Genomic DNA, 11218 nt, shown 5'->3' on the forward strand with positions numbered 1-11218 from the left:
CATAACTCTCTCTGAGCCCTTACCGTCCGTCAGGGTCGATGCATGAAGTGGAAAACTACATTATATATGGTAAAACCAACTGTTACGGTGCACTTCAGGGCCACATGTTCTCACTCATCCCTTTGTGACCCATTTCCTTCCCACGTTTTCCTTCAGGCAAAACACCCTGTATATGACAAGGCCATGCTGTTGGGCTGGCCTCTCCATTCGCTCACATTCCTCATTATTTGCAGGTTTGTCCTGTACAAGCGGTGCCACCCTTTGGAGCAGGAGAGCAGGGACAAACGCTGATTGCTGCTCTGTAATGGCTAGTGACAGGACCAAGGGAATGGCTGGAGCTGTGCCAAGGGAGAATTAGGTTGAGTATGAGGAAAAGCTTCTTCCTCCAGAGGGTGGCGGGGCAGTGAACAGGCAGGCTCCTCAGGGAAGTGGTCACAGGCCCAAGGCTGCCAGAGCTCAAGGAGTGTTTGGACAATGCTCTTCAGGCACTCGGTGGGATTTGTTTGGATTATGGGATATCCTCTGCAGTGACAGGAGTTGATCATCCTTGTGGGTCCCTCCAACTCAGCGTATTTTGTGGTTCTGTGGCTGATAATTCTGGGTCTATGTGATGCTTATCTGAAGTGCACATGGTAGGATTCTTGAGGTTGCCCTGTGCAGGGCCAGGAGCTATACTTCGATCCTTGTGGATCCCTTCCCACTCAGGATATTCCATAATTCTGTGAATACTTAAAGTGTTGCTGTGCCTATTCTTGTTTTCTAGTGATCCCTCACAAGATTGGGCGGGTTATCGAGGGAAGCCCGGCTGACCAGTGTGGGAAGCTGAAGGTGGGCGATAGAATCTCAGCGGTAAACAACCAGTCCATCGTGGAGCTCTCCCATGACAGCATTGTGCAGCTCATCAAGGATGCAGGCAACGTGGTGACCCTCACGGTGGTGGCTGAGGAAGGTAAGGAAGGTGCCACCACATTATCAGAGTTGGGTATTTCTCACTGCTGAAGTTTACTGGCTTAAATTGAGTATTTGAAGGTGTTTGGAAATTTAGGAGATTGAATCTTGGAATATCCCGAGTTGGGTGGGACCCATGGGGATCATCAGCTCCTGGAAGCTGAGCATGTTGGAAGCTCATGTGTTTGCTCTGGAGGAGCTGAAGGCAGGTGGGACAGAGAGAGAGGGGAGCTGCCGCAACAGGGTGATCGTACCCAAAAAGAAGCTAGACCACGCAGTGAAGAGTGAGAGAAATTCTCATGTGTGAGAAGGTGCTGCTGACATAGAAACGTCCCGTCCAGACCTTGTATTTTCCAGCCGAAGAGAAATGACCCCTCCTCAGGGGGCTGCAGCAGCCACAGGATGATGCTTAGTGGGAAAATCTTCTCACCCTGGCTCAGGGCCTGGCTCTTGTTGTTGCAGGTGCTGCCAGAGCTCTGTTCTCAATGAGGCCAGTGCTGCCAGGATGCCATGTCCCTGCTCTAAGGCCACAGGGACTCCTGTTTTTCAAATCTCCTTTTAAACCCTGAGTTTTTTCTGTCTCCCATGTTAAAACACACAGATTCCCTAGCGCTGCATTGCTGCAGCAGAAACATGCTGCAGTTCTGTCTGCCAAAGCTCCCCTTTGGAAAAGGGTCACATCCCACCGCATGGGAAAAAGACCTTGACACCTGTTTTTCCTGCCAGTCTATTCCACCTGCAAAACGTGCTGTGTCACCTGCGCAGCAAAACGAGTCCTAAGAACTGCAAAGCCCCATCTTCAGAGACTGTGACTTAATGACAGCTCCCATATAACACTGCATGCACTGTGGTATTGTTTCTAAACAAAAATGTAAATTTATAGAATCCAGTAATTTGGAGAGAAAAGCTGTTTTTCCACCCTGCATTTTTCTTGAATGCTGCTTATGGGTTTAATTAAACTCTCTATCATTTTGTCATAAAGTTGGCTTTCTTCACCTTTTAAAGAAGAAATACCTAGAACCAGTCTGTGAATAAAGCCAGCAGATGATTCTCTAATTTCACGTTCATTGCAAATATTTAGCATGCCATCTCAGCCTGTAACACAGAATTTCAAAGACGTAATGCTCCTTTTTGTTAATGCTTGAAGTAGAGAGACCTCTCTAAGTTACTTTTCTATTAAGATTTTTATTCTTATCCAATCTATTTCATTTCATTCCAGTTTGAAGGGACACACTTCAAAGCAGTTGCCATGAGTGATGTGTATAAAGCAACTGAAGTTTGAGTTGATTGAATTAGATCTGTATTCTCTGCAGCTTTTGGTCATCAAATCCAGACTGGTTTTGGTTGGAAGGACCCGAAACCCCATTCATTTCATTCCGCTCCCTGACATGGATAGGCATACCTTCCACTTGTTTTCGAAATAAGTTTTCTCAATGTCATATTTCTGCCCATTGTTTATGCACGTCCTTACACGGACTCCATGTAAAAACCTTTCCCACTGCCTCAATTACAGATTTGGAGCCAAAATACAGAGATAAAACCAGAACCTGGGGAGATTCAACAAAGAGAGGAAGAACCCCTCAGCAGCAGGTGGTGAAACCAGAGTGAAGATCAGTCAGAAAAAATCTGTGCCTCAGAGGAGCTGGAATTGGTGTGTTTCAGATGTAAAGAATTTTGTGACAGTGAAGGAGAAAGAAGCAGAATTCCCATTCCAGTAGAGTGGGAATATATCTCCTCTTTAAAATTCCCCTTGATGTAGCTGAAGAAATAGAGTTTAGCTCACAGTAGAACCCTCTATAGTGGAGGAATCGAGCATGGATGTGGGCAAGTCAGGGTTTCAGGCACTCAGGGGGGAGTGCTGAGCCTCACAGGGCTGATTCACACCCAGGAAAATCCAGGATACAGCTCCAAAAACACAAAATGCCCTTCTTGCCAGAAGCTGTCGAGCCTCATAAGGCAGAAACGCTGTTAGAGTTTGCTGTTCACCAGCTTTGTCCTTTGAAAGTGGAAACAAAACCTCTTGCCTCGTCCCCTTCCCTCCCCTCAGGCTTTCATAGACCCGTGATCTTTGCTTTTCACAGGAATAAATTAATTCCCTTCATGCGCCAAAAGACATTCTTTACCATTTTTCATGAAAGCAAGAGCCTGTCATCTTTTGTCACATATTAGCTGGGAACACACGAGAGGAGGCTGCAGAGAGGGATGCGGGATTTGTACAAACAGATGGCGTTTTTCTTGCCTATGCTTCTAAAATAAAAATCTGAGGGTATACCAGGAGTAAAAGTCGACATTTTGTCTCTAGAGAAAAACCTCTTCAGGCTTCTCATGGGAACAGCACCAAGCAGTTCTGTTGAGGGCTCTGGAAGCTGAGAACATTTTTATTACACTGAGAAATTCAGTGTAATATGCTTTAAATTTCCCTTCCCTTAACATTCTTGAGCACTTTTTGCATTTTAATGGAATTGGTATGTTCTTAATTAAGAAATGTGGTAATGTGCTGCACCTAATGGGGCTCCTTCCAGGGAAAAGGAGTTATTAGTTTATATTTCATCACCAAAGTCCATCTTGGGCCACTGCTTGCCATTCAGGTTCTACCTAAGGGGCAGCTTTTTGTGTAGACGGTGGTTCCTTATTCTTAAGTGAGGGTGTCATTTTTGTGTCCTGAAACATGGGGCTTTTTCCAGAAATGCACCGGATTTATTGTAAAGCGCACACTAACAGTGTTTTCCGTAGAGGGGAAAATAATAGGAGGTTATTTTAAATGGGTTTTTTAAAACCTTTTTTTTTTTTTACCTAGGGAGAAGGAAAAACACTTTAAAATTCCTCTCGATTGCCTGCCAGTGAACTCCTCCCCCCAGTGGGGCTGTGGGACCAGTTCCTCACCTTGTCTGGAGCTGGGAAATGGAAAACCGTGTTGTGCCTTAAATGAGTTGGCGATTTCCCTTTATTTGATGGGACCTTCACCTCCAAATCCCCATTTCTCCTGAAGATCCTCATTCCCTTACCTTTATAGAGGGATATTTTTCAAATAGACACTGTTCTTCATCTCTTAGAAAATTTCATGGTACTAAATATCTGAACCAATTTCCTGGAAAGGATCGGCCCCGATCCCCTCTGGCGTCTATCAAGTCGCAAACAGGCTAAAAACCTTCTGTTCATGTCAGAATCCATACAATTGTGTTGGTATTTCCTGAGGAAAAGCAGAGTAAAAGAATAAAGAATAAAATTCATAGGAATTTATTCCATGGAATAATTAGAGCTGTACTTGTGTTCCTGGCTTGGATAATTCTCTCTCTGTTGGGCCCACATGAGCTCGGCTCGGCCCAGGCCAAGGTGTTGCAGCTGCTTGGTTTCTTGGGAGTGGTAGTCCCAGCACTGGTGGTGACCATTGTCCCGGCTGTGGATTTGTGAAGTTGTGACTATAGATTTTGTTTGCATTTTAGAGCAACGTGGTCCTCCATCAGGAACAAACTCAGCCAGGCAGAGTCCGGCCCCACAGCACCGACCGCTGGGATTGGCACTGATCAACCCAGACAGGTTGGGAAAAGTGGCTGGGAATGGTGGGCAGAGCTTGGCCAGAGGGATGAATGTGAAGGTAACGTCCACATCCTTTCACCTTTCTGTAGGGGAGCTACAGAAGGGGAAGCTGGAAAAGAAGTTTCTAGTAGCTACCGGCTGTCCTGCCCTGAGCACAAGCACATGGCACAGTTGGATGCTGCTTCAGGTGTTGGCAGCCGTCATTCCCAGGTACAAAAATCCATCCAGAGGGTGGGGAGACACAGGGAATACTCAATCCATCAAGGCACTCTAGCAGTGTTGCCACAGAGTTCTCAAAAGCAGAACATTACAACATTTCCCTGTCAGATATGGGTAGAACAGTTGTGTATAAAAGTATACTGGTGTCTCACAGAATATTTTTGCTCATGTTTTAAATGTGATTATCTCCTTAGGGTAGTTGAACGCTCATTATTGTTACGAAAGAAACACAAAAGGCTTGTAAGGGAGCGAGTATGGACCCTTTGGCAAAATTTCTTCAGGAATTTTGTGCCTGTCTCAGAAGGAAAGATGTTCTGAATGTTTAGACTTAGATTAAAACCATTACCCTGAGTCACTCCAGAGCTGGGATGAATGCTGTTTAAATGCTCAAAATACAGAAGTATTGAAATGTTTTTCTAGAAAAACAAAAGATTAAATTTGCCTACAGGTCCTCATCTCTTTATTTTTTTTTAATTTATTTTTTTTTCCATCCCCCTCTCTGACTTCCTGCACAGAATCCCGGCTGTTTCCCAGTGGAGTTGGAAAGGGGCCCTCGAGGGTTTGGATTCAGCCTCCGGGGAGGAAAAGAATACAACATGGGCTTATTCATCCTCCGTCTGGCTGAGGATGGGCCGGCAGTCAAGGATGGGAGAGTCCATGTAAGTCTGGCTTCTCTAATCCATTTTTTGATGTGGTCAATACGTTAGTTTATCCAGAGTGGTGACCTCCTTTGACGGAGCGTCTTCAACATAACGCAGGAAGCCTCTTTAAGATGTTAATGTTACACACCAGTGACATCTATTGGCTGCTGTGTGCGGTGCCAAATAGGCTTCCACTCCCTTTTGGTCCCCGTTTCCCTTCCCGGTTTTCCCCAACAGAGAACTCTTTTTGGGGTCTGCTATTCCAGCCCCTTTCCAGCAGCCGGGGAAGTTAGCACGAGCTGGAATTACCTGCCTGGTACCAGTGAGAGTTGTTTATTGGCTCTGAGACCTCATCGCTGATCTCTCCAACCTGAAACAGCAATTCCTGTCCCTATAGCAAACCCGTTTGCACGGTGTTCAGCTCAGCAGTGGGCGTAGGGAAGGTGCTGTGTACTCCCCTGGATAAGGTGACCTCAGGCAGGTGCGATGTTGTTGATCCATGTGTTCCCTCCACAATCCGCAGTGAAAATACGTTCAAGCGCATCCTGTATCTGCCTCATCATTTGTAAATAAATAGAAGATGTGGTTAAGATATCTGGAATCTTTCCCTGAACAGACTACCTCTGTGCACCTCTGAACCCCCGGACCCTGGGGTCACATCCTGTTTGTCATCCATGGAATGACGTCACTAATGCCCACTGGATTTTAGCATGAGAGGGAAAACAGAAGCATTTGCCTCAATTATTTTTCCTTTCTAAATGAAAAGCCAGTTCGCAGAGTCAGAGATTCCCAAAGACTAATCTGCTTCACTTTCTTCCTCAGGTTGGTGACCAAATAGTGGAAATTAATGGAGAACCTACCCAAGGAATCACTCACACACGAGCCATTGAGCTGATTCAGGCTGGAGGAAATAAAGTTTTGCTGCTGCTGAGACCAGGGACTGGATTGATACCGGATCACAGTACGTTGTCCTAAGGGCTGTTTGGTGTTGAGGGGAGTAAAGTGGGATAAGGAGATTCTGCTGCTTGTTCACATTACTACTGCAGTAGTTGGCGGTTGCCTTTGTAACAGCTGTGCATTCATTATTGAATTAAATTAAATATTAAAATACAGAAATTGAAAATTAAAATATCTGTTTTCAAGCATGAGGAATATTTGGGGTAAAATCAACACGTGACAAGTACATGGGAGTATTGCACAATCTGAAATTATTCCGTATTTCTAATTAGTTGCTCAGTTCTGTCCAAGCTAATCGAGTTTTTCTATAAAAATATGCTGATTAACCCTGATTGCCTTTTAATTTAAATGAAACTTCTCTGTGCTACACTACTGCTAAAATTTTGTTTCTGTACATATTTACCTCTGTTTTTAGCTTTCTAAATTATGAAAAACTTTGTTTCTCAAAGCCAAAACTTCAGGAATCAGGAAAGGGACAACTTTATTCTCCAAAGGGATTTAGGGATTCAAGGAGATTTCTGCATCTACAAAAGGAAACCACAGTTTTGTAGGCCAAAAAAAAAACAAACCAAGAAGTACAGCAGAGCAAATGTTTGCAGGAGCCACAGAGTTCAGACCTGATGACTTTGGGTCTGACTCAGTCCCAAGGCTGCAAATCAGAGGCTTGTCCAGTGCTGGAATTTTAAAGCAAAGAACATTTCATTTCCTAAATATGCATTTTAGTCTTTGTAACCCCTGATGCTGACACTGAGGTGCCGATGGTTAAACTTCCTAAATTGTAGGGTCGCTTCTTCTGATAAAGAGCTTTTCGGTCACCGTGAGCAACCTCGAGTTTATCCTTTCAAAATCCCGAACACGCACAGCTACCAAATACTTTGCGCGTTGTTGCTAATTGGCATTCACTCAAAGGGTAAAATCTGCTCAGTACTGTCTGAATTTCTTTTCTCCCAAGAGCTAGAAAAGGGTCCTGAGCATCACTCCTGGCCCTGCTGGTCTCAGAAATTTCCTGAACTTGGGGGAGAAACAGACTTGGACAAAAGGGAACCTCTGGAGCTAGACGAACCTCTAGCTCTCTGTCTAGAGTGGGGCCTGGGTGAAGGAGGTGGTGGAGTGGGGGGAGGGTTTATTGCCTCTTGCCTTGCTGTTAATCCCACGTTTCTGATTGAAATCTTGCTTGCTGTACTCTGTGGGTTTTGGGGTTTTTTTTGTATGTACTTCTGGGCTTTTTCTCTTCCTCCTTCAGGTTTGGCTCCTTCCAGTCTGTGTCCCTACGTGAAACCTGAGCAACATTAAGGGCTTTCAGTGCTTTTCTTGGTTTTTCCTTAAAGACTTGGTAAATCTGCATGTCTTGTTTCATCTCTTCCTATTTTTGAAGGGCAAAGCTATGAATAACCCAAACTTTTCACTGTTTCAGATTTCTTTAGGCATAACAGTTCTGGTTTGTTTTGTTTTATTAAACAATGTACGTCAGGGACTTTTTAATTTGAATTTTGCTGTGTAGGCTTCAAACTTGTCTTGATCCAAGACTCTGTCAGTCCTGCAGGGATCGAGCATTCTGAGCACTAATTTGTTGGTTTTTTTCAAAATCACATCCTCAGGGTCATTGTAGAACAACACAGTACAGAAATCTGGCTAAGTAAAGCTTTGAAAATATGCCACTCTATAGTGATTTTTGAATTGAACTCAGTAGTTTGCCGATTTTTGCTTTTTGTGTATTTAATCAAATCTCTCATCATTCGCTTCCAGGTGATTGGGATGGCTACAACCCTGCTTCATCAAATGTAATATATGAAGAACAGTCACCATTATTATCTTCATCTTCCCATGCTGCTTCCCTATCTGAAATGTGTTATTTAGCAGTATCAGGAGAAGCTTTAACCAGAGTTCAGCTGTCTGAGAAACTGAAACAAGCAGAGAACACTGTGCCTGACAAGATAAGCACTTTAACTGAAAACCAGTGTGAGAGGAAGCCTCAGTCTTCTCCCCAGAGAACAAAGAGCAGATGGGAATGTCCCTCGAGTCCTGGGTTTGGGATCACTAAAGGTAGTTCAGAAGCAGGGACCAAAAGGGGCAGATCTGCCAGTCCAGCAAAGTCTGGGGCTGCTGAAGGATACTCTCATGTGGGATTCCGCAGCCCCAGGAAAGGGGATCCTGAGACAAACAATCTCTCACATATATCTGAAAGTTCCAGGAGTGAGAGTAAAACCACAGAAATAGGGATGAAGAGCAGTGACAAAAAGGAGTCTTCCGGTGGAAATCAAGAAAGGTCAGCAAGTCCCCAAAGGCATCTCAGCAAGCCAGGAAGCCCAGCAATGGTGGGAAGGATCCAGGGTAGAACATCCCATGGCAAGAAGGCAACTGTTGAGCAGTTGAAAGGTGGGAATGGTAAACCAGAAGTCACCAGGAAAGAGATGAAGCAGAAGACTCCAGGAAAGACAGAAGGGTGTTCTGCAGACCGACCTTACCCAGTCTTTGGGGAGCATAACCTTCCCTTCAGGGACTCCAGAAGAAATGCCTCTGAAGATGACTTGTTAACCAAGTCCAGCTCTGGAGACACAGGTTCTAGCAGATTCAAAACTGCCAGCCTTTCCGATATCCCACTGCTTTCTATGGAGAAACAAAGGAGGGTGGAAACACAGGAAGCTCTTAGGCTGAGCAGGCACCATGGAAAAAGACATGTGGAGCTGCCCGATGAAACCAAAGATGGAACTTCCCAACCTGAGAGGAATTCTCCAGTAAGGAAAACACTGATAACTCCTGGGCCATGGAAGGTCCCCAGTGGCTGTAAGGGCACCCCAGCAGCAGCAGTGCCTGGAAAACAGGTGTGACTGACTGACAGACACTGTGCTTTAGAACGTGTTTTGATCAATTTTCCAGTAAGGGTAATTTAAAGCCTCGGTTCTTCTCGCACAGTTGTCTTTTTTTTTTTTCCCTCAGAAAATGGTTAGAGGTGGGGAAGGTATTTGATTTGTTCTTAAATTATCTAAGCTCCTTGAAGGACCTTGCAGATTGCCTCAGTGAAACCCTTCCATGAGCTGCTGTTCCCGTGTCCCCTGCAAAGGCAGGCCATGTCTGCCGCTCCCAGTGTTGCACTGCTGCAGCTTCCCCCAAGTATTGTGAACTCTGAACAAAGTTATTTAATGCCTCTGTTGCCAATGTGATCCCGACTCACTTCCTGTTCTTGTGCCAAGCTAGCTGCTGTATCCAGTCAATCTAACCTTTCCCACGTGGATTCCAGTCACAGACAAGGCAGGTTTGGCCTGTCTGTGAAAGCGGGTGCTTTCTCTAGAGCAGGTTGCACGTTTACATCAGGAAACCCACAGAACATGGGTGAGTTGGTTTTTGTCAGTTCCAGGGCAGCAAATGAGCTGCTGCTGCTGCTGCTGCTGAGTTTGTACATTTCCTGGAATTTTTATACCTAATACAAAACCCTGTAGCTAAATATGGTATTTTACTTAATTTGTGATTTTGCTTTTTCTGACACAGCAAAATTGCTTTAATTCCTTAAGTTACAGGGATTTGGGTTGCAATCATCTTTGAGAGGGAAGAAAATTCTGGGTTCTGTTAACACAATTCCTTCGGTTTCATTCATGGCACAGCGATGCCCTTGGCCTTGGGATGGAGCTGATGCTGAAAAGTCCCATCTTTAATTATTTAAAGCTAGTTAAGAATTTGAGATTTTTCCTTCTGCAGAGGTAAGAGCTGACCTTAGGACAGACTCAGCTGCCAGAGCAGTGTTTTCAGAGATGTTCTTGCCCATATATTTTAGAACTCTCCCCTATTTACTATAAATGTGTGATCAAGGAGTGTTGATGACAGGATACAGGAGACACACCATCTGCGTTTTGGGCTGGCGGAGATATTTTAGAGAGGGATGTTATCACCAGAACCTATTGACGCATCAGTCCTACAGATGTAAGAACAACAGAAACAGAAGGGGTTTATTTTATTCACAGTTTCAGTGACTGCAGAAAAGTGGTAAAAGGAGGCCCTTGGTCTAGTTTGCTGGAGAAAGAAAAGTAAATGATCGAGCTTTACTTACTTCAAATACAAACGATTTCCTCTTTGCAAGTGAATATCTTGTTTTGGATTTGAAACACTAAATGCTTTTAAAGGCTATCAAAGCACAGTGAGATAGTTCTGAGTGGAATTCTTCACAAGTACAGCTGACTGCCCAAACAGCTTTTAAACAAAGATTTTGGGAATTCAAAAGGCTTTAAAGCAGCTCTGAACCACGGTCACCTGCTTGAAACTGGGTGAGACACTGACGCCGGGTTGGCTGTGTAGCGCAACACGTACGAATTCTCCTTGAGTGGAATATGACTGTGAAATATTTAATACTCTGAAGTAGCCTGTGTAGATATTGCCTCATGTTCTTCCCCAGAGGTTTGTTTACGTTGAGCTGTGTGCACTCGGCCTGACCACTGAGTACAGCGACAAATCCAGTCCTTTAATTCCAGATGAATTAGCCCCACTGAAATTATTTCCCTGCCTTCAACTCCTCTCTATTTTTCTATATGTTCATGTGACCTGATAATGTCTTACCTGTATGTGATTTCTCCTTCCATAGACCTTGTATCCGTACTTCCTGTATCAGACTTAGCCACGTGGCCTCGGAATGCTACGTAATGGATGGATGTACCGGGTGTAAATGTTTATATATTGTACAGCACCTTTATACAGACTTCTGAGGTTCTGACTAGAGAGAGACCTGTAAATTACTCATTATTTTTTATATAGATATTAAAAACAAATTGCAGTTCATGGCCTGTTGGTTCTGCACTAATTAAACGTTCTAGACTCAGTTCCAGACCCGGTTCTAGATAACGTTCCAGACTCGGTTCTAGATCAAGTTCTAGTCTCGGTTCTAGATCAGGTTCTAGACTCGGTTCTAGATCGGGTTCTAGACTCGGTTC

At 44.4% G+C, this 11218-nt stretch overlaps 1 protein-coding gene across 2 annotated transcripts in view; it reads left to right on the forward strand.

Moving 5' to 3' along the window:
* The window catches only part of MAGI3 (membrane associated guanylate kinase, WW and PDZ domain containing 3), a 59882-nt gene extending 48816 nt beyond the window's left edge, over positions 1-11066 (forward strand). Inside the window, exons 16-22 of one of the 2 annotated variants that reach the window (XM_015650704.1) lie at positions 764-949; positions 4392-4485; positions 4575-4695; positions 5220-5363; positions 6168-6306; positions 7546-7635; positions 8049-8344. In XM_015650704.1, coding sequence (XP_015506190.1) covers positions 764-949; positions 4392-4485; positions 4575-4695; positions 5220-5363; positions 6168-6306; positions 7546-7595 — 734 coding nt within the window. In that variant the 3' untranslated portion in view covers positions 7596-7635; positions 8049-8344. Of the gene's footprint in view, positions 1-763; positions 950-4391; positions 4486-4574; positions 4696-5219; positions 5364-6167; positions 6307-7545; positions 7636-8048 lie in introns of both variants that reach the window. The other variant, XM_015650703.2, reaches the window with a different exon arrangement.
* Positions 11067-11218: the final 152 nt, after the last annotated feature.

The sequence above is a fragment of the Parus major genome, chromosome 26, assembly GCF_001522545.3.
Source record: "Parus major isolate Abel chromosome 26, Parus_major1.1, whole genome shotgun sequence".
Classification (NCBI taxonomy): domain Eukaryota; kingdom Metazoa; phylum Chordata; class Aves; order Passeriformes; family Paridae; genus Parus; species Parus major.